Source organism: Aspergillus puulaauensis, chromosome 6 (genome assembly GCF_016861865.1).
Source record: "Aspergillus puulaauensis MK2 DNA, chromosome 6, nearly complete sequence".
Classification (NCBI taxonomy): Eukaryota; Fungi; Ascomycota; class Eurotiomycetes; order Eurotiales; family Aspergillaceae; genus Aspergillus; species Aspergillus puulaauensis.
The window spans coordinates 1,873,766-1,895,858 of record NC_054862.1 but is presented as its reverse complement, the minus strand read 5'-3'; the positions used below and the strand labels follow the sequence as shown (position 1 = coordinate 1,895,858).

At 51.7% G+C, this 22,093-nt stretch overlaps 7 protein-coding genes across 7 annotated transcripts; 2 read left to right on the top strand and 5 right to left on the bottom strand.

Moving 5' to 3' along the window:
- Nucleotides 1–127: 127 nt before the first annotated feature.
- On the bottom strand, nucleotides 128–1,846 carry APUU_60717S (uncharacterized protein; the record flags this gene model as incomplete). The annotated part of the gene is made up of 1 exon (XM_041693987.1): nucleotides 128–1,846. The coding sequence occupies one exon, from the start codon at nucleotides 1,844–1,846 to the stop codon at nucleotides 128–130; it is 1,719 nt and encodes a 572-aa protein (XP_041559863.1).
- Nucleotides 1,847–2,540: 694 nt separating this feature from the next.
- Nucleotides 2,541–4,010, bottom strand: APUU_60716S (uncharacterized protein; the record flags this gene model as incomplete). Its single annotated transcript, XM_041693986.1, has 1 exon — nucleotides 2,541–4,010. One exon carries the CDS (start codon nucleotides 4,008–4,010, stop codon nucleotides 2,541–2,543), a length of 1,470 nt encoding a protein of 489 aa, XP_041559862.1.
- Nucleotides 4,011–4,761: 751 nt separating this feature from the next.
- On the top strand, nucleotides 4,762–5,746 carry APUU_60715A (uncharacterized protein; the record flags this gene model as incomplete). Its single annotated transcript, XM_041693985.1, has 4 exons — nucleotides 4,762–4,798; nucleotides 4,854–5,101; nucleotides 5,187–5,390; nucleotides 5,480–5,746. 4 exons carry the CDS (start codon nucleotides 4,762–4,764, stop codon nucleotides 5,744–5,746), a joined length of 756 nt encoding a protein of 251 aa, XP_041559861.1.
- Nucleotides 5,747–5,840: 94 nt separating this feature from the next.
- On the bottom strand, nucleotides 5,841–8,471 carry APUU_60714S (putative C6 transcription factor; the record flags this gene model as incomplete). The annotated part of the gene is made up of 8 exons (XM_041693984.1): nucleotides 5,841–6,363; nucleotides 6,409–6,650; nucleotides 6,698–7,129; nucleotides 7,180–7,478; nucleotides 7,533–8,023; nucleotides 8,105–8,226; nucleotides 8,298–8,321; nucleotides 8,418–8,471. The coding sequence occupies 8 exons, from the start codon at nucleotides 8,469–8,471 to the stop codon at nucleotides 5,841–5,843; spliced, it is 2,187 nt and encodes a 728-aa protein (XP_041559860.1).
- A 495-nt stretch (nucleotides 8,472–8,966) lies between these two features.
- On the bottom strand, nucleotides 8,967–10,862 carry APUU_60713S (uncharacterized protein; the record flags this gene model as incomplete). Its single annotated transcript, XM_041693983.1, has 1 exon — nucleotides 8,967–10,862. The coding sequence occupies one exon, from the start codon at nucleotides 10,860–10,862 to the stop codon at nucleotides 8,967–8,969; it is 1,896 nt and encodes a 631-aa protein (XP_041559859.1).
- A 1,008-nt stretch (nucleotides 10,863–11,870) lies between these two features.
- On the top strand, nucleotides 11,871–13,350 carry APUU_60712A (uncharacterized protein; the record flags this gene model as incomplete). The annotated part of the gene is made up of 2 exons (XM_041693982.1): nucleotides 11,871–11,873; nucleotides 11,947–13,350. 2 exons carry the CDS (start codon nucleotides 11,871–11,873, stop codon nucleotides 13,348–13,350), a joined length of 1,407 nt encoding a protein of 468 aa, XP_041559858.1.
- Nucleotides 13,351–14,609: 1,259 nt separating this feature from the next.
- On the bottom strand, nucleotides 14,610–16,315 carry APUU_60711S (DUF1996 domain-containing protein; the record flags this gene model as incomplete). Its single annotated transcript, XM_041693981.1, has 3 exons — nucleotides 14,610–15,855; nucleotides 15,923–16,082; nucleotides 16,138–16,315. 3 exons carry the CDS (start codon nucleotides 16,313–16,315, stop codon nucleotides 14,610–14,612), a joined length of 1,584 nt encoding a protein of 527 aa, XP_041559857.1.
- Nucleotides 16,316–22,093: the final 5,778 nt, after the last annotated feature.

The window sequence follows — 22,093 nt, the reverse complement described above, 5'->3', positions numbered from 1 at the left end:
TATTTATATAATTGTTTTCTCTCTGCTTCCTGTATGCTGTTTAGGAATCGTTCCAGCATGCTACTTACCAAAATAAGCACTATGGACATTTCCTCTCTACGTGAAGCAGTCCAGCCCTACTTCCAGCTCAATTAAAGTCATAAAACTTCCAGCCCGGCTTAAAGTCGCGCGAGAGCTCTTCGCCCGTGATAACCACCTTGACCATCTCAATAGGCAACACACCCAGCTTCAAGATCGCGTCGTGGTACTCCTTCTGGCCCATCTCCCCAGAATCCACCACCATCTCTCTCAGTTTCCACAGCTGCAACGCACCCAGCATATATCCAGCCTGGTAGAGCGGCGAATAAGTGCCCTCAACAGATCGCCGTACCTCTCCCTCGGCGGTGCTCCTCTCATGGTGGATCGTATCAACCAGCAAGTCAACCGCCTCCTGCGCCGTCATCTCGCCCAGATGGAACTTGATCGAGAAAATGATCCTCAGACAGCGATGCATCCGCCACCAGAGCGCTCCAATCCGGCCCTCAGGCGAGCGATGGAAGTCGTCTCGCTCATAAAACAGCATCTCCCAATACAGCGCCCAGCCCTCTACAAAGAACGGCGTATCGAAGATCTCTTTTCGATGGCTGTTATACCGGTCCGCCATGTAAAGCTGCAGTCGATGACCAGGGAACATTTCATGAAACGCCGTCGCACGCGCAAAATGCCTGTTGTTCCCGCGCATCACCATGAGCTTCAGATCATGCTCCATCGACACAACAGGATACGAGACATAGATCGTCGGTCCACCCAGGAAGAACGGCGACACCTTCTGCTGCTCAGCTCCAATCATGACCATGCGCCAGGTACTATTCGCCAGCGGGGGCACCGTAACGAGATCGCGATCCGTGACAAAGTTACTCCCTTCATTAACAAGGTCGCGCACCAGCGCCGTCTGCTTCCCCGGCTCAACATAGTCGTTCTTAACATGCTCCAGGGCTTTCGCCCAGTCATCACCGTATCCAAGAGCGCGCGACTGCTTTTTGACCTCGGCCATGCACCACTCCAGCTCCTGGTTTCCGATCTGGATTAGTTCTTCGGGTGTGTACGAGATCATCTCAGCCTCGAGCTCGACTTCCAGGCCCTTCCGCCCGATCGGCTCGCCAATTATTGCGTCTTCTTTGCCTTCCTGGTGCATACCCGCTAGTTCTGTTTCGACGGTGGTCAAGTACTCGGTGAGCGTCGTGTTCGCTGTCGTCCAGGGCGTTGTAACCCAGAAGTCGAAAAGGGGGTCATATGTTGAGTAGAAACCGTACCACTCCCCCAGATGGTCAAGGAGGTCTGTTATGGCCTTGCTGGCTAGATACCCAGTCGTCTCGGTGACATTAAACCCCCCGCTCTGCACTTTCCCCTGGACCTTGGTGATAGACTTATTGATATCATCCAGCGCCTTCGCAGCCCCCTTCGCATCCAGCGTCTCAACATCCTGTCTCTTCTCAAGCAGCGTCACCAACTCCTCCGCAAACGGAATCAACGGGGAAAACTCCTCTTGCGACGACCTCTCCAAGTCCAGGTTATTCAGTTGCCGTGTATGATACGTGCGGAGCATGATATAGTCCACGCGGCCCTGCTGGTCCAACGCATCGAAATCAATCTGGGCGAGCAGGTCCTGCTCGTTCTGGTGATAATCATGCAGTGCGGCGTGTCGGCGGGTGGATATATCAATATTGTAGAATGCGTCCAGTTCGCCGAGATCAGCTTGTGTGCGGAGGACGTGGTCGGGCATGGACATGTTCAGTGATGTGCTGGCGAGCCCTAATGAGGCCCATTCTCCCAAGGTTTGGGTTTGGATGCTCAGCGAGAAAGCCATTTTGCAGTTTCTCGTTCCAGCCTCGTCACGAAATATTACCTAGTTAATGCGATGCTTGTCTTGTCTTAACCGCCGCCTCCTCTGCGGTTATTATATATGTTATTCCCCTCTCCTCCTTGCTTTCAAGCGGAAGATCCGAATCCTCGTATCACAGCGCATTCCGCTATCAGTGCAACGTTCTACAGGGTTCCCCGCTCTGATCTCCGCTGGGGATCTTGTTATGAAGCTGTTGACTGGCTCTGTACTCCACTGTGTACTTGGCATATAATTCTGCTTTTGTATGCTTACCCCGACTCGGCTGTTCCTAATGTTCTCAAACTTCACCTTCCTCTACTAATAAAGCCGCCACATTCTTGTTCTCCAACTGGTTCACAAACGAGCAGATACAGACTCCTTTGGGATGTGGATAACGCGTGTTTTTAGGTCTTCATGGGAACTATGAAGACTGGGATACTTTAATCCTTATAAAGTTAGCAAAAGTTATATACTCTCCACTATGAGGATGGTAGGCATAATGTAGATGTATTTGCAGATGTAGAGTTATCATTTGCATACAATCTTAAACCAGCTCCTACAACATCCCCATCTCAATAATAACCCTAAATCAAACAACAATCCCAACGCAACCAACTCAGTCTCTCTGCTCCGCTCCCACAACCACCTCCAGCATATAAATTCAAGCAAGACAATCAAATCACCCAGCCAGCCCAAACTCCCCAATAACCCTCTCAGTAAACCTCCACAACGCCCCCGAATCATGCGCATGAAACGCCGCCCCAGAGTAATACGTCTCCCGATGCCCCTGCAGCGCATACAAGTCCTTATAAAACCCACCCGCAATCTCATCCGCGCTCACCCGTAACCCAAACGGGTAGTGGTTGCTGTAAGCCCTTATCTCGGGGACGGAGACGTCGTAGCCGGCGTTGCGCAGCGAGAGCACGTTATCCGTCATTATGCGCTTCACGGTGTCGAAGGGGAGTTTTTCTTCCCTGTCTCCTTCTTCTCCTTTTCCTTCGCCGCCGCTGCTGCCGCCTCCTAGGTATGCGAGGCGGAGGGACGGGTTGGATGTTGGGACGAAGACGTATGTCCCTGGTATCGGGGAGACGTTGTAAGGAGTGTCGATGCCGCTGTTGACGAATTGGATGGTTTGGGGGAGGCCAGTCAGCTGGAGGATAGCGGTTGTGTAGGTTGTTGCACGGAATTTGGCAAAGGTCTGGGATTCACGCGCGTCGAGGTCGAAGGCGTTGAGGTTTTCGAGGATAGGCGGAATTGTTATGAAGATTTTGCTTGCTTGAACCGTTTTAAGGCCGGACGGGGTGCGGACGAGGATTGTTTGGGGGTAGGCTGAGGTGATGCTGTCTTTCTTGTTTTTACTGTCGGTAGAGCGGTTCATTTGGAGTATTGTACTGCTTAGCAAGAGGTCATCGCCTAGGTTTGCAGCAGCAGCGCGGTATGCTTCCGAGTTATCGAGGCTGGCAGGTCTCAAGAATCCGGACTGGATGCCTTGAACGACATTGAAGTTGAAATACTTCATGATATAGACAGTGGGACAGTCGAGTATCTCGCCGAATCCTTGGACGTACAACGCGAGCGTCTCCACCGCCGCAGAAAGGTCATATTTCTCAATAAAGTCCCGAAACGACAGCAAAAGGTCCTCTGGCACAGGATCAGGAAGATCCCATCCATTCTCAAGGTACGGATGCTGTAGCAGAAGCAGAGCATAGCGCACCATCGCCTCTGTAACATTCCCACTCGGCGGAGGAACACTCTCGCCGGTGCGGAAATCATATCTCTGACTCCTGTTAGGGTCTCTACTCAGATTCTGCACTGTCGTCGGGATATTGAGGTAGGCGAAGAAGTCGCGCGCCTCGGTTGTGTTGGAGTACACCCATACGCCGTAGTCGATGGGCGTTCCATTGTCGTCGTATGTATTTGTATGTCCACCGAGCCGGTCTTCTTGCTCGATCAAGACGACGCTCTGACCGAGTTGCTTGAGGCGGACGGCGGCATATGTGCCCGAGGCGCCGCCGCCGATTATGGCCACATCGCGGGTGATAACATCGGGGTCATCTTTGCCTTTATCTGGGCTAGGTAGGGAGGAGGCTAGGCCCAGCCAGATACTGGTCAGGGCGAGTATCCTGGCTACTCCGGTTGAGGGACGCATTTTGGTGCAGTGCAGGTCTATCAACGGGACGTCTCATGCTTATGTATGTGTAAATAGTCCATCATGAACCACTGGGGAAGGGCTGGTTGCACAACAGCAAAAGGTCACATCGAAGCGTTCACATGCTGTCGAGTCCTGTACTCGAATTATTCCGGGGTACTGAAGCAGGTCGAACTCGTGTCCTGGTAGATGGGCTAATGTACCACCGTTGCATCTAAAGCCAACCCATCGCCGTTGCTTTCTTCATCTTGTTCAACAGGATTGTCTGGGCTGACACCAAATAGAGGCACGAGATGGATGTCTAGAGGCCAAGCATAAGCAGCCAAATCACACCATTCCAAGCAGAAATGCACCGTGATTCAGGATCAGAACGCACCGAGTTAGTACCTGTGCAACTGCAGCTGGCACGAGCAAGCAACGTGCAGTGGAGAATGTGATTGGTGTATCTACCAACCTCAGTCACTCTATTAACGGCTGTATGATGTTTGTATAGGCTGCATGCATGCGGAGAGTGCGGGGTCGGAAGTGTTCCGCCATCAAGGGAGTTCTCCAATCTCCATTAATATTGTTAGTGTTAGTGTTAACTCAAATCCAAGGTACTGAGCAGGTTCGGCCTTCTCTGCGACCTCGGATAAGGACCCTGGCCTCCTCTTCTTTTATCTGTGTATAAACCCCTCAGTCTTTTCCCAAAATACAACATCTCACCAACATACCCAACAACATCATCATCATCAACAACAACAACAACAACATGCCTCGTCTCGCCAACAAAGTCGCCATCGTCACCGGTCCGTCCCTCAATCACAACCCCTCTATCTATCTGATACTGACCGACCCATCCAGGCGGCGGCTCCGGCTTCGGCGCCGCAATCGCAACCCGGTTCGCGCAAGAAGGCGGCAAAGTAATCATCGCCGACATCAACGAAGCCGGCGGCCAGAGCGTCGCAGCCCAGGACCCGTCCAGCATTATATTCCAAAAGGTCGACGTCACGAGCCCCGCGGACTGGAAGGCTGTGATTGACACTGCGGTGGCCAAGTTTGGCAGACTGGATGTGCTGGTGAATAATGCGGGGACGAGTTATCGGAATAAGGTCCGTCCAACTTTTTCTTCTTCTATGTTACGTTATGTTTCTTGTTGGATGAGGGGTTAATTGTGATGTGATGTGTGTGATGCAGCCAACTCTCGAAGTCACCGAAGCAGAATGGGAGCGCGTCTTCAACGTCAACGTCAAGAGTATTTTCCACGGGTCGCAAGCCGTGATTGCCAAGTTCATCGAGCAGGGGAATGGCGGGAGCGTGATCAATATCTCCTCGACGGGCGCGAATAGACCCCGGCCTGGACTGGTGTGGTATAATGCTAGTAAGGGGGCTGTTTCGAATGTGAGTACCCTCTGCACTTTACATCCTCATTCAGTATCCACCCTCAGTTAGGCTGGTTTTACTTAAGTGTATTTGCTAACTGCGTAAAGGCAACAAAAGGCCTCGCGGCGGAATACGGCCCGCACAATATCCGCGTAAACACCGTTGCGCCACTCCTATCGGGTACAGGGCTTTTCAGCATGTTCACGGGGATGGAGGATACAGAGGAGAACCGGCAGAAGTTTATCGGGAATGTGCCGCTGGGCCGACTGACGGATCCTATGGACATTGCCAATATGTGCCTTTACCTGGCGAGTGATGAGGGGGCGTTCATTAATGGGACGGAGATGGTTGTCGATGGGGGAAAGTGTATTTAGACTACTAGCCACGATGGCAATTAGAGCGAAGTACGGTATATACTCGTCATATATAGATTATATTAAGTCATTATATGCATCATGGCGTGTCTGATCAAGCCAGATTCGACTGGTCGAACATGGATAAATCCTCCTCTAGCAATCCCATCATATACTGGTTCCCCGAGAACCAGTTCCCGAGCTGCGTCATGTGCGGCATCGGCGGGCCAATATTCTGAATATGAGCTGCTTGATAGTTCATCTCGCCTGGCATCGTATTTGCATTTGTATTTGCATTCCCGGGTGCCACTGCAGGGCCAGCCCAGCGAGTTTCCCCATCGTCAGCTGGCGGCGCGAGACCGAGTGCGCTGAGATACGTATCGAACTCGTGGCCGACAGATGCAAGAGCTTGGTCTTCCTGTGTCTGTGCTTGTGCTTTGGCCTCAACATAGAGTCTAGCAACGTTGCTGAGGACCTGGCAGAGGCGGTGGAGTTTGGAGATTGCAGTAGAGAGCGAGCAATTTGGTTTTAGGGAGGCGACAAACTCTTCAAGACGGTCTAGGTCTACCCATGAGGAGACTTCGATTGTGTGGCAGAAGAGAACGATGAAGGGGACGAAGGGGGAGTATAGAATCGACCTGCGGGGTTAGAGAGGCTCAGTAGTTGTGGTCTAGGATGCTCACCAGTGCAGATATGAGAGTTTCAAAGCGGCGGTTGCCTCTGTCAACTGCGCCATGCACACCTTATGAGATTCAAGAGCCGCTCGGGCTGTTTCAATGCACTCAGTGACGAATGTCCCTGGCTTGCCTGCCTGTGGTGGGAAGGCTCGGTAGATCAGGGTCAGGAGCGAGAAGCGACAGACTTCGTCGCATTTTATGTACAGGGACTCGATCGGGCTCAGGTTGTTAACGAGAGGGTACATTTTCTGGCCAGGTCAGTATTACGAACTGCTATAAGAAAGTCACAACTTACCTCAAAAGGCTGCATCACTCGATCGCGCATCCGGGCTGCGAGCGTGCGTGCCTCCGCTACTCGACTCATTTCGCCCTGGCGTAGCGCAGCTGGACTGTAGAGCTTTTCATATACCAGGCCCTGGATCGTGCCGAGTTCTATCCACAGTACATATGCGGTTTTCCACGGTTCCGCGGCATTGATACTCTCAAATGACACAGGTACGTCAACGTCATAGTCCGGGATGGTCGCCGCGCGGCCTAACCGGAGTGAAAGAGCTCGGTCCATGCAGTATATTGACCAGAAGAGAGTCAACCGCCGCTCCTTCTCCTTAGGAGTGACATTTTCCAATGAAGCCCTTTGGTGGAACCCCAGAGCCTGGCACAGACGGGATGCGGTGGAGGTTAATGTTAACGCAAAGGAAGGCTTGGAGATTTCGATAGCATGAGCAGCCTATTTGAGTCAGAATTTGTTCATAAGGGGTACTATTTTAGGTTTCATACCCCCATCGCAAGAGCCTCGATAGACTCGCTAGTCGCCGGCATCAGAAGATGCAAGTTCGCTAACGTCGTGTCCAGATTATGTTTGCAGATGTCAACATATCTCTGATACTCCTCCCGCATCGCGCGGTTTTCAGACATGAAGCTCTCTGCGACAAAGACCTGATACAGTCCCCCATTCGCCACGATGAATGTCGCATCAGAGTAATCCTCTGTGTTGAAGTACACCTCTCGGCACTTATCCGACAGACGGTCGAATGGTATAAACGGACAATACGACTGTAAAGTACTGCCATAACTCTCTACCAACCGTCAGCCAATCTCAACTACACCACACCACACCATACAAGACATACCTCTTGCCTTCCGCAACAACGGAATAACAACATTCATCGGCGGCATCGTCAACTCGCGCAAATCACAATCCGAAAGCCTACTCCGCTTCGGAAGGGGAAACTCCCTCGCAGAAACCGGCTGGTTATCCTGCATACTAACCAGCTGCTTCAGCGTCGACAACGCCGCATTGACCTTCGAAACAGACATCTGCAACGGATTCCGCGAGACTGCAATCTGCAAGAAGTCGCTCGCATACGCCGACTCCGTCGCCATCAGCGAATTGCCCTCGAAGCCGACCTTCGACTCGTGCTGGTCCATTGCGTCTTGTGGGTTAGAGGTGTAACTATACTCCTGCTGCGTAGCAGAGGGGCTCAGGTGCCTAGAGATAGGCGTTGCATGCGCGCCCGCGCACATCTGAGACCCTGTGTTCGAGCCCAGACTGGCCTTGATGTCTCGGAGGACCTGCTCGATCCCGCCGAGGCGCTCGTCGAGCTTGTCAATCTTCTTCTCGCTAAGGAAATTATCAGACCACGATCCACTGCTAACTCGTCTCCAGCGTGAAAAGGAAAAACACAGGAAGGGGAAGCCTCACTATTCGTTGGAGATCAGGACGCGCTTCCGCGGCTCCCGAGGTTTCTGGCCCGCTCCTGTAGAGCTGCATATAATCTTGGACGTGCGACAGTTGGAACACGGCGAGCGCTTGTCGCAGCGAATCTGCATTCGTTGGTTAGTTGATCACACCACATGGGCACATCCACCGTATAATTAAGTAGGTGAGGACATACCTTTCTCTGTCGGCATTGGTCGCACTGATTTTACAATAAATGTTAGCAATGCCAATACCGTGGACTCCAACAGTCCTCCCATTCCTCGCTTCAAGACAAGACAGGATCTGTCCCACATACCGCACGGCGCACGAGGGCCTCCTTCCCATCGCTATCGGCGCTATCTGCATCCATCGTGAAGAAAATCGGAATTATACTTTGATTTCAAGCACAACGCCTTGCACTGTCGCCGGATTCGTGCGTTCAGGCAGGGACTTGGACGGGCTCAAGTGCTGGTCGTTGTCTGCTCGGACCCCGCGGCTTCCGGTCGCCGAGACTGTGGATCCTCAGGCAACAATATTAAGATTCGTAGCAAATCATCTTGCTCTGGAGTGAAAGATTGATGGCGTTCCTCAGATTGATTTATCGTGGTGTTTAATGTTCTATTGATTTCTATCGACGTTTTATGCTGTAGTATGTAGTGTCTAAATGTGGAACATTGTGGTTTGCTCCGGGTATCTGGTCTATCTAGATGTCGATATGGGTTCGCCCGACGATTCTCTCTTTGCAAGGTGCTGGACTGTAATCGCCCGGTCGAGTGATCTGGGGACTATGAATCATGGCCATCTCAGAATGTTCAAAGCCACGGTCTAGGAATCATGGAGGGTTCCGACTCACGTACTGGCTGGTTCATTTCTTGATCCCAATGACAGCCAAATTCCTAGGACTCTCGCCGTAATCGAATACAGGTTCCACCCAGCACTCCTTGACGCAGTCCTGCTCACGCAGATACTGCCATCGATCGACGGCAATAATAGCTTCAGCAACCGAAGCGCTGAACGACATTAGAGTCCAGGTCACGCTGAGTCTTTTCTTCGTTGGCCAGTACTCCGTAGCATAACGGTCAAGCTCTTCCTCTGTGATGTCGGCCAAGCCTGCTTTCACTTTCTCGCCGTAAACTGGATCACGGCCTAGCTTCACAGTCGCCGCGCGGGTGTATGCTTGGAATGAGGTGAAGGCTGCTTTACGCAGAGACCCAACAATGAGAGGGTTGCCCACTTTGTCCGGGTTCTCGGAATCGCCGCCGTAAAGTTCTTTTGGTATGGATGGCTTTTGCACGATTCCCCGATCCACCAGGAGACGCTGGAGAAGTGTGCGGTAGTAGTGGCGGGTGAAGAAATCCTCCGCATCATCTCGACCCCAGTTGTACGGAGCTTGGACGGCCATTGATCGAGCGGTGATGTTCAACTTCACGCCCGTCCCGCCGTCGTGCTCATAGTCTTCCAGGCGCTTCGACATTGGAAAGCCATGCGGATCGTATGCGACGGCATCTTTTGTCAGACGCGGGTGCATAGTCCGTAAGACAGGCAGCTTATACGTGGCAGGCCCAAGCCGCTCCGTCATCAGGTTGTAGCAGCACCCAATCATGGCAATCGCCTTTACCGATGGGTTCAGGATCAAAGCTCGAACGCCATGATGGACGAGGTTCCCGCATGAGTGCAATGACACGACCATAACCTTTGCATCCGAGGCCTGCTCGGCGCGTTCCGTCTCCGCTGGGGTTTCGCTCGGCGAAACAACGTCTTTGATTACTGGCTCAAGGTAGCCATCCTTGATCTCATGCTCAATATAGTCCATTGCCCCTCGTGGCCCATCCGGCTCTGCAACTGGCTTCTTGATATTATTGCTCTTCGGGAACGAGCCGAGTTCGTCCGCTGTTACGCTGATGTCACGGAAGATATTGATTTCCGCCACGTCCTCGTCATTTCCAGTCTCACCTTTGTCTGCATCGGGCACACCCGTCTGCTTCGGCTGGGAGTCCGGTTTCTCCACTGCCAAATCCGGGTCCTCGCAGACCTTGCAATCCTCTGGCTTCTTGTCAAGCCGCACCTTCTTCTTCTCAGCCAACTTCGCGTAAACGTCCATACGGTTGGCGCCATTGATGAACTGGTGCCTCCGTTCAATGGCAACAATATTCCTGTTATACGGGGGACTAGCCAGCGTCCGCCCAAGGTAGTTCTGGCCCGACCCAAAGTCCACAATATGCGAAATCTCCTCGCCCCGTTCCTCCTTCACGGTATTACACAGTGAATTGACGTATTTTGAGAAATGCGCCACCTCGTGGTACTTCTTAACCTTCATCCCCACAGAAATCCGCGGCGGAATCGTGGCCTTGCCCGATTCGCGAGGCGTAAACTCCCTGCGCAGAGTGAGTCGGCGAATCTGCGAGATGTACTCCAGCAACGACAGCGGAGGTAAACCCGGGCCGTCTCTCCACCCCTGCCCTGCAACATTTCCCTGTTTGTGGGCCGCTAGGATCGGTTCGATGTCGTCGCGCAGAAGCAGGTCTATGATGTCGACGATGTGGTGGTGTTCGAAGAATTGTCTCCAGTCTTCGGGCAGAAGCGTGGTGTAGAGGTCGGGCTCGCGCGTCAGGAAGTCCAGCATATGTACACCTCCGCAGAGATGCCTGAAGAGGTCGGAGGACGTAGCGAACGACAGGAGGGCTTCGACGTAGGCATCTGGGTCTGACCACTCGTCGGGGAGTGGGAGGCTCCTCGTCGCGGGCGCAGGCATCGCGGGCATTGTATCGGGTAGGACTGCAGTATTGATTCATGGACGGGGCGCTGGCCTAGATAACGAATGAAGGAAGCTCCAGCGCGGCAGATGTATCAGAGGCCCGTCTAGACTGGTGGCAGAGATCCAGAAATTTTCAAGGATTTCAACGGCAGTTTGGTGGGGTCGGTCGGGCCCGGACTTTACGGAGCAGAAACTGAAACTCGCTCGGTCTGGGGAACTTCCTCTCCTCTCGGTTCCCCCCAGGATCGACCGTACGGGAACCAGCCAAACTCAAACTCAGTGCTGGCTGGACCCTGAATAGCCGGAGCTGATCTTCGTTCTTCACGGTTTCTCTCTGTTTCTAACTCCATCCGGTTCCTGGCGGTGTGCCCTTGTCGCCATGATGCTGCCCCAACAGCCACTAGTAAGGCCCCGGAGCCACCCGCTATTGGAGCAGCGGAAAAAACGAACAAAACTAGCGGTTCAGGGCATCTGCTGATCATATCATAGACCACTCACAGGTTGCATATTTTTTTCTTCATCAGGCTATCGCGGCAGAGGCGTTGTCTCCGCGGTGTTCTTTGTGAGCCGGACGTCAATCAGACCCTCCCTCCCTGAGTCCCTACAAGCCAACAAGTCCGCCACTGCTCAATCAAGGATGGCCCGTTCGATGTCAGGGCACGTCCCCCATCGCTGCAGGGAGAGAGAGATCCGGCGAGGGATGGTGCCATTCCACGTATGATATATAACTCAGCGATACGCCCGTTCGCCCACTGGTCCTGCATCCTGCATACTCCGCTTCTTGGTGCTTCGGTCTGCTGCGCAAGGAGGCCTGGCGATTCGGCCAACGCGTCATACCGTCGCACATGATACCTCCTATCTTGCTCTGGCAGTTGCGGGATTTGCGGGATTTCTTGATATTGAGGTCATTGCTTCGAAAGACAGCGAGTGTCGAATTTCTGCGAGGGGCTCCTCCAATGGACTATATTACTCTGTACCCCCAGAACGCAATGCGAGTCGGATGAGCCAAGAATCATGGTAAGTGTTGCAGTCTTGGGACATTTTCAAAGAGAAACCAAGCACGCGACCCTAATTCTTCCAATATATCTAGGGACCAATTCATAGAAGGCAATGCGCTCCACCATTCGGCCTTATCGCCGACATTCTTTTCCAGATCATCATCAATGGCGATGCGAGCACTGTACTGGCGCTCTGCCTAATTAACAAAGCTACATTCGACACAATCAAGGTCCTAGAACCGCACATCTGCAAATGGTTTATGCGCCTCCATGACATCGACACATTCAACCCGTTACTCACCTTGAACCCATGGAGCGGCAAGCAAAATGCATTAACAGTGCACACCCTGGTACGGTCCTTGTACCGCCATAATCTTGCACGCTGTCTGTCTCGCCGGGTCGTCCCGTCAGTATGGGGTCCGTTCTACGACGACGACAAGGCTGAAATGAACTTTGAGGCAGAGCTTAAACTCGCCAACCGTCTAGAACGAGGCTTCCACGTGCTCTTCCACATGGCTGACATCTCACGCGACATAAAACGAGGGCGCCAATTCCACAGAAAGACATCCCTCTCACCGTCGATGTCTAAACGTCTAACCAAGCTCCACAAGCGCTTGAAAGAGTACAGCGAGACCAATTTCGACTTCGACTCACCCGACAGTAGCAACAACTACCAAAAGCTCCTACTACTACCACCAGACCACACAAAATCAAAATCAAAAAACTACCACACCACCCAAGTCCTAAAATGGGCCCAAACAGAATCTGAAATCGGCCAGCGCCGCCTCGACTTCCGAACAAACCACCTAGACGAGAAATCCGAAGTCGCCTTCCACTGCACCCTCCGCATGCTCCGCGAGCTCGTAGAACGGATTCTCCTCCGCCACGGCCCTAGGCTCTGGCACCGCGACACGAGAAACGAGTATAGCGTCGTTTCGTGGTTCCTGCTAAACCAGGGCCCGCAGGATCTCGCTAAACTGGTACTCACGCCGCAGGATGAATGCTGTCATCACCATTTCCACCCGGACCCCAGTACAGACGGCGAGGATTGTCTCTTCTCCAACCCGCTAGACGAATACTGGGACGCATGGAAAGATTCTCCTGGTCTTGGCTGCGCGGGTGCGGGCACAGGTGCATGTGCATGTGCAGGTTCAGGTGCAGACACTTACACAGACATGGGGATAGACATCCGCCTGAGCAGAATCATAAAAATGCGCATCGGCAAGAACTCAACCTCAACCTCAAACGCAAACCCGAATCCAAACCTCAACCTCAGCCTCAATACAAGTCCAAGTCTATCGCAAATATCAAACCCAGCCTCCAACTGCGACTGCAAACGCCGCATCCGCAGCTGGAGCGTAAAACCCGCTCTCTTCGACAACCAGGGGCGGGAATACAACCGCGCCGGAGAGCAGTATCTGAAGGAGATGTGGGGCCAGAGGCATGTTGGGCTACATCAAGCGTTTACGATGGGGATTTTTGCAACGGTGTTTTAGACTTAGCTTACCCTCCTGGGTCCTAGGGCCCTAAGAAGTAAGAAGTCTTAGCTTTAGGCCTTTGGCCTGGGGGAAGTTAGGATAGTCTGTGGGGGGGGATTTGTATTGTTTTGGCCCTTTTGGGGGCTGGATTGAGTTTGGCCTGTTATGCCATGTATGTATGTGGTGGCGAGTGGCGAATCTAGTAATTACCCAGAGTACGGATTCTGAGATCAGACTCGACGTAGGAATAGGATGAATATTCCGGAATATGTGTATTGCGTCGATTGGAATGTAGAATGTCGATACAACATGAAGGTCGGTGCGTGGGCATGCGTGGAGGTCCGAGCTCGCCAGGGGTATTTCAGGTTGGACGGCTGATTTTCGAATGCCAAGGTTGCGATCGCTTCGATATCATAGCTTGGACTTGGAGCTTAGCCTAGCCTGCGGTGCAGTCCGACTGTCCGAGGCACTGAGGAGTCAGTAGAGGCAATCTGAAGAACTGGAACACGTGAAGATCGTGTTCAGGGACCGGGAGCCGGCAGGCGGGACTTGGCTATGGCCTATCTACGATATACAATATACATTCTATATTGGTACAGAACTCCGAGCCTAGTAGATGGATAGTGGACACTGGATTGACAAAAACCGGTCTTCGGTAGCCTACATGAAGATCTACATGGATCTGACATCGTAATACAAATCGTTTAACTAATACTCCAACAAGTAATCCTAAATACGTGAGACAATCGAACGGACATGATATTGGAATGGGAATGTAAACTGTAAACAGGGCAGCTGAGATTGAGCCGTAGCCCCTTGATGCGCGTATCGCATACATTTTGCTATTTAACACGATCGATCAGTTCCAACACTCCGATCATTTTCTCGTCAAGAGAAAGCACGGAGTGAGGGTAAAAATCGATCTCCTACTGCAACGTAGTCGTATGCAATACTTCACCTGGAAAACAAGTGAAGCGAGCATATACATCGGAATGGAGATGGGTGGTGAGACGGAGTATTCACAGGAACGAGGTGAGGTTGGAGAAAAAAAGTAAGTGGTAGCTATCAAAAATATCTTCGAGAAGTGAAATCAAAAGGTCGGACCGCAGCTGGGAGCAAACGAGTGTGGAAGTGACCGGCCGAAATGTTTGAAGGTAAATTCAAAAACAAACTGTAGGTACAGATCGCAAGCGATGTGGTTGGCTTCCTCCCGAAACAATAGGTTTTCATCTCAGAACGCCTATCATGGAGTCATAATACCGTACCAATGTTCCAGCTTAGTGCCCGTGGCCATGGCTGTGGCGCTTGTGAGCCTCGAGGTGGTCGTGTTGACGCTTGGCCGGCTGTTGGGCGGCCGTTTCAGTTGGGAGGACCTGCACAACGGTTGAAGAGGTCCGAGTGACAGTTTTGTAGTCGGTGGAAACGACTTCCACGGGACGGGTCTCAGTCTTGAGGGGCTTGTCATTCTCGTCAACCAGGACAACAATTGCCTCCTCAACCCAGACGATCTCTTGGGTGACGGGGTTTTCAATGTAAGAGGTGCTAGGCGTAGGAGTCGGGGTCGAAGTCGAGGTGGAAGTCGAGGTTGAGGTCGAGGTCGAGGTCGAGGTCGAGGTCGGTGCTGGCACCTCGGTGGTTGAGCTGGATGAGGTCTGAGGGTCGGCGGCAAACACGTTTCCGAGGTCTCCCACGCCGGGTAGCGAAAGACTGATGCCCGAATCGGTGCTTGACGGAGCGGCGGAGCTCGAAGACGAGGAACCGGAGTCGTCGTGGCCATCAGTGTACTCGATAGGGAAGGCACGCTCGGGGCCCCATGTGACCTTCAGTTTGTTAGGAAGGCCACCCTTGACCTTCTTGAGTTCCTCGGATTTGAGGAGTTCGGGAATGTCGAAGGAGCAAAGGTTTTGCTCGATCTCGGATTGGATATCAAAAATGGGGCAATCCTCGATCAAGCCAGAAGGGTTTGTGCATTTTTTGGTGGCCTCCTCCAGGACACCATCTTCCCAACCCTCCATGAAGTCGCCGTGGTAGCCGTATCCGGTGGGGTCACCAGTGGAAAGAGCAAAGTAGCCGTCACGGTCCTTGAACGCATAGGTGTTCCAGATAGTTTCAAACATCATAGAGAGAGTACGGTGCTCAAAGCCCTCTGGGCAAACACCATCGTTGACCAGCGAGGGGTAGGCCATATGGGATTTGTGGTCGTCGGCATCCTTGTCCTTGCCGTTCCAGCACGAGGGGAACATCAGTTCGAAACGAATACCGTTAGGGCAGTTCTCATCAAGCCATTTCTTCTCAGGCAAGTGGTGACGGGTGAGAGAATCCTCGGCTTTTCCGGCGTAGTTCATGCAGTTGAACCCAAGAGCCTTCTGCTCAAGGGAGTTCTGCGAAATAGCATCTCCGGTCCATTCAGACTTCGGCGGGTCGGGGACGGGCAAGGTGAAGTTTCGACGGAATGGGTCGCCAGCAATCATACGGAATCCCTCGGGGAACGGTTGAACATTCTCTCCAGTTATCAAGTAGTACCTAAGACACATCCATCCGGTTAGTCATACAACAAGATGCTGTTGGAAGTTGGAACGGGGTCTCCTACGCGAGCAAGCCTCCGACTTCGTCCACGAGTTCAGAGTCGCCGGTCTCTTTGTCAACGAAGTACAGGCCAGGGGCCCAGTAGGCTGACTTGTCCTGCCTGACGGCACACGACGTGCAGGTTCCCTCAAGGAGGGTCGACCTTTCCGCAGTCATGGAAAACCCTAAAAAGCATGAACTTCAGCGTGAGAACGAAGCTACGGTGCAAGTCAAACCAACCATTCGATCCATGAACAGTGTGGACGTGGTACGAAGGCTCGCCGGGGTCCATCAAAGGGTCCATTCTAGCAAGACCGCTTCGGCCCTGGCAAGGAAGACGCCAGAAGGCATCGGCAACGCCAGCGAAGGCGGCCAGACCCGCGACCAGGCTGGCATCAAGGCGCATCTTCGAAGGCATGGTCGTGATCGATAACAGACAAAAGGAGTGACGAAGTTGGGTTCAAATGAGCGAAAAGTGTTGACGTTGGGTCTTCACGACTCAGTCGCGCTATAAGCTATCGCCTCGGACGATGGTTAGACTTTAATCAATAAAGCGTAACAAGAAATGAATCAATGCATTCGGGTGGTGTTGAGTGTTGTCGAGTGGAAGAAACAGTTGCACCCGGCAGGGAATGGGGGTATATCAAACACGAAGGGACAACAACAAAGAAAACCAGGAAGCGGCGCATTCCTCCCCCAGGTAGCTGCAAAAGCCAAGGAGGTCCAATACTGGGTGGCCAGTGAAAGGAAGGTTCCAATGGAAGACCGACCCAGGTGGCGGGTGCGCAAACAAGGGAGCACCCCTTGCAGTACAGAAATGGGGGATTGCAACAACCCCTGCAGGGCCACGAGGGAGATGGCGAGATCGAACAGCAGACAGCAGCATACTGGGCGCAATGGAGCCGACGGAAATCCAGAAACGCAACCAAGAACGACAACGGCAGTGCAAAACAATCACTGAGAAAACGACGTACCTGGTGATGAGCGATGGATGAAGCAGCTGGAATGGATGCGACCTGGAAAGTGTTAGAGAGGAGGCAGGAATGCAGGCACAGGACAGGCAGGAATGGGAGAACGCACCTGAGGCGATACAGCAGGCCAACACCCTTCAAGCAAGCGAGCAAACGAGAGACTGGGGTGAAGCAAATGAAGGAAAGAGTTGGAACGAAAGCAGAAGGAAAAGCAGAGCAGAAGAAGCGGAAGAGAGAAAGTCAGCCCAAGCGCCGTTTGATATGGCGATCGAGGGGAAAGGAGTCAACACTCAAACAATCTTATTGCGGGCCAATCAGCGGCCGAGTTGCCCGTTCTTTGGCTCTTAGAGAATTAATTAACTATCCAAGACTAAGAGTAATCCATCTTGTGAGATCCATCTCAGTCCCAGTCCTCATTCTCAATTTCTCAGTCCCCCCGCCTTGGCTGCTAAGAGCCCAGTTAGACTAACTGGTGACTATCGATGTGACCAAACTCTACGGGATGATCCGAATAACAGAACTGGCGGTGTCGAAGAAAGAGTACACCGTCGAGCAATTGAATGTGTTGCTTGGTATACCTCGTATTTTCTCAGACGGGGGCCACTCATCTCACGCGCGGGGTTTCTCTTCCTCTTCCTCTTCCTCATCCAACCCGGCTCTCACACTGCCACTTCCATCATTTCATCGATCATCGTCAGGGGTCTTCCCTCGTGCTCCAGAAATTTCATCAAAGGGGGCCAAGTGCCAGGAGAGGCAGTGCCTGTCTGCCCTTCCCCACTGTGCTCCACCCAGAAATTGGACTGATCTCCAGGGGAAGCCAGCAGGCGGCAGGCCCAACTCTCGTATCCACGGAACCACGCCCAGCAGGCGCCGGCACTGCAGGGTTCGCTCCTGAAACAGGAACCGGTCGAATCACATCGCGGCTTGCCAAGGCACCACGCCCAAGCCAACTGGATGAAACGGTCGGACATGGAGTCGGACCCGGATGGAGCCATGTCGTCAGTGTCACCGTTCGCTGTTCGACCAGTTACTCGAGCAGACGCTTTCCAAGTGCCTGAATAATGATATCTATCGAGATGCTGCTCCTATCAATTCAGCTTTGCCTCACCCTCCTCTATCCTCCTCGCCGTCGCTCGCCTTCACGATTCCTCGGCAGCCAAGATAATTCCCGATAATACGAAACCCGCACGAACGGTGGACCGCCTTCCTCGGGATATTAGTGGCATATACCAGGTCTCGCAAGAACTCCAGCGTTCCAAGTTCGCCAGCCCCCGACCCTCCGGCTCTTCAGGTCACCACCCGCGACCATCGAGTGAACTGTCCAGTCTGTTACACCTTCATCAATCCACCCAGTTGAAACCGGCGTGCGACACAAAAGGGTGGTCCAAGTGAGACGAGCCCAGCAGTTGCTCCCGCGTTCTCCGATTTGCCCACACCGTATTCCGTAGTTGGAGGAAACAAAAGCACCTCTGTGTTAGTGTTGTAGAAACGTGAAGCCAACAAGAATGGGAGCACTGAGCACTTTTGTTGCCTTCCCGTCCGGAGATTCAGATCTTCCCAATAGCGGCTGCATCATTATTCCATCAGGGCTTCTGCGAGCTGATCCGAAAATCACTCCCGTTGATCCCAATCTGCCACCTATCAATGGCAGAAGCTTGACTGTCCAACGACTCCGAAACGACCACGCATAATTCAATAATACTACACACTTGAAATTCAGCTCTCGCCATCGAATCATGTCTCTGGCACTCCCCCAAATGCAAGGCGAAAGGGCAAACAATTTTGTCCCCTCGTGGCCTTCCTAATACTGCCCCTATTCCTGCTGATCACCAACCACCCCGCGGCACCGAGGATTCTCCATATCGCATATCCTCGCCGGGCAACTTGGCGGTCTCTCACGATGCGACTAGACGGGAACTAACTACATTTTCATCGATGATCAGGCCCAAGTCAGTGGACGACAGTACAGAGCCTGCCAGATCGAAGCTTCTTCCACCACTGTCCTCAATCTCGGCTTAATCTGGTTTCCAACTAAGACTTCACGGCTGCCTGAAAGTGAAACAAGTGAAGGCCCTTATCGCGAGTCAGGGTTGCGGGAAGGATTCTGATGACCCAAATTAGCAAATGCACGAGACATCGAACACGTTCCCTCGATCGGTGACAGGATCCAGGGCTAAGCGAGGTGAGTCCCCTCGTGATCTAGGATACACTTAAGCTCTCTACTCCATATATCGGATAGGCGGGTACACCTCGCCCTAATGGAGTGATGCCGAACAATAGGAAGCCAGAAGTACCAAGCATAGAAGGTGATATTATTCGTCCGGTCTTACTGCAGCCTGGACCAGCTTATCACTGTCACCGTACCTAGTATACCTGTGCCTACTCCAGATCCAACAATCCAACAACATCCTGGACTGTTGGAACCACACCTTCTCACTTAACGGATTCCCAAATGAACTATGAAGGCAAGAACGGCCCACGATGTCGCTCCTTCCAAAACAGATTGCAGGCAGCTGAGGCAGGGACCTCGCAATCGTACCTTCCTCGTGAGGCTTCCACGGTCTGTTTCTCTTTGGCCTTCACGGGGAAGGCGCAACCAACACCAACAGACAGCCGGGGTGTTCCTTCCCACCAAAGCCACCCACTGTACATCCATCCCCACTCCCCGGGCACCGAGATTATAGAAACCGCCCCATCTCCGCAAGACAAGCGTGATAGACGGGCCTGGGAATGGCTGGTGCCTGCTTAATGCAACTACAAGTGCTGCTGCGCAATCGCATTAGGTATATGCTCCATCACTATGATTTGGTGCGCCTTTCAAAAACTGGAATATGCCCGGATGATACCATCGCAAAGGATGGCTAGCTTATGTCTACTACGGTGTGAACCTTCCGCCGCACGATCTTTGATAGGACAACGTTGAAATTGCATTCTCGCCTGCGCGGGGGCTGAATTGCAAAATACCACGTCTCGCTACGACGAAGCTGCATGGACTGGACGAGTTGGAGTTTATTGGGATTCGTTTACGTACTCGCGCCAGGACCAATAAAGAGAAACTCCAACACCAAAAGGTAGGGGCGCAAGGATGCAAAGACGCAAGACGCAAGAAGCAGAGGGCACTGCCACCCTCTGTAGTATCGGATGGAAATTGTTTGATGGGCATGACCATAAGCCAAATCCTGTAGTGTTGGATCGGTGTGCACAAGGAAATTAACGAGGATCCGTGCAAACCTTCTGATCAGGAGTCGACCAGGTATCTCGTCCTCATTCTCGTAAGTGACAACTGACAATCATGAGATGTTTGCCGGACAAGACTGCATTTTTGGAACTTATTAACTACAGATGACCCTGTCGTTGTGAGAGATGGTTCGACGTTGTATCCAAGACAATTTGCGAATATTCTTATGGATGAAATAATATTTCAATTAGTCGCTTGCTATTATAGACTCCTCAGTACCAAGTAGCCTTTGTGTGAGAGTATCATTGGTAATGAATGGTGTTTAGCAAGTCGGTGCTCAATATGTGTCGGCATATAAGCAGATTGAAAGACAGCTAAATAAGCACGGGTGTGTTTCATGGTCAAACCGTAAAATCCACCATTTCGATGATATGAACCCTATAAACTAACTATATATTGTTGGCATGTAAGCGACACAGAAGGACGCCTAAATGTCAATGGGTATTTTGATTGCCGGTAGCATTATTCTATAGTTACTCGATATGTTTATGCATATATCATCAAAAAACCGCACCGATGAAGGAGGAAGTATTCGTATTTCTTCTCTAAATGCCTTTACAGCTATCACCAACCTAATATATAATATACGTTGATATGCCGTTACCATCTTAACCCTACATATATATGCCCAATCTGAGTCATGTCAACATCCCAGAAGAAAAAGCAAATACTATTCACTATCCACCAGATCTACCAGTAGCTTTAAGACACTGCAGACGCCAAGTAAATTATCTTATCAAGCAATCCACATACCATATCATATCTATTTATCTACAGTTTATCTCAAGCTCGTCCCACCCCACCAACTCACGCGCGGCATATCCACAGACCACAGCACACCAAGGCAGGTTAACAGTTAGATCTGTCCATTCCAGGTGATTGTTTCATTGATTTAGACCCGATCCGACATGACCATGACTCGATATCGACGGTCTACGCAGACTTCAACATGTAAATACGGTTCGGCATATTTGAACGTTGATGGGCTAGAACGCATGTTTTCTTTTTCCTCCCTGGCTCCATAAAACTCACGCTCAAACTTAAAACCCGGGCTAGGGATTTATTAAGTGGCCCTTGTCTTAGCTAGCATGTAGTTAAATGGTACGTATTCCGTCCTTATCAAGGTGATAGTATACGGTGCGAAGGTGACAAGGGCTATGTGGAAGAGAAGAGAAGAAACGATAAATTTGTTGTAGAAATGGTATCCTCACTGAATTGGTCAAACAGCCACCAGTAGTAGTCAGGTCCGGTCCGGTCAGGCCGAGTCGAATCGAGTCGAGTCAAGACGAGACGATCAAATCAATCATGAATATGGTAACGCCGGAGATATATAGAAAGAAAAAGATAAAAAAAAGAAAAAGAAGAAATAAGAAATAAGATTGAAGAAACCTGAAGTGACATCAGATCAAGAGTGTAACTTTTTGTGTCTCGTGGTGCAAGTTCGTAACATCATGTCTTCCTTCCTACAGTCCTACTACTAGTTGAGTAGGTAGGTAGGCTCAATCCTCTTCATATGCATGGATAGGAAAAAGGATTGATGGATTCTTTGCTCAATAGTGAAGCCATTAAATAGGTAGGATATAATTCTTTTTCTTTTGGGGAGAGTGATGTTGGGGAAAGGAGCGCCGATAGGGAGAGGAAAGGGAGAGAAAGATGAAGAGAGTGAGGGAATTCGAACTCCGACTTCGGGATGGACACGAGGTCCGGATAGAAGACGGTTGGTGTTTTTGCTCTTTGTTTTTGCTCGCTCCAAGTGAGGTAAAGGTGTAGGTATAAAAATAAACCCAAGCTAATCCGCCATGAATGCATGAAAAATTGCGCGATTTAGATGTCGTTTGGTATCAGACAAAACTCGAACTCGAGAGGTTGGTTGGTTTTCGGTGGGGAAATTGAGATTGAGGGGGGAATCCAGGATAAGACAAGGTAAGGTAGGTAAGATAGGTTGGCTGGCAGGGCGATGGATATGCAATCTCCCTATCGGACCAAT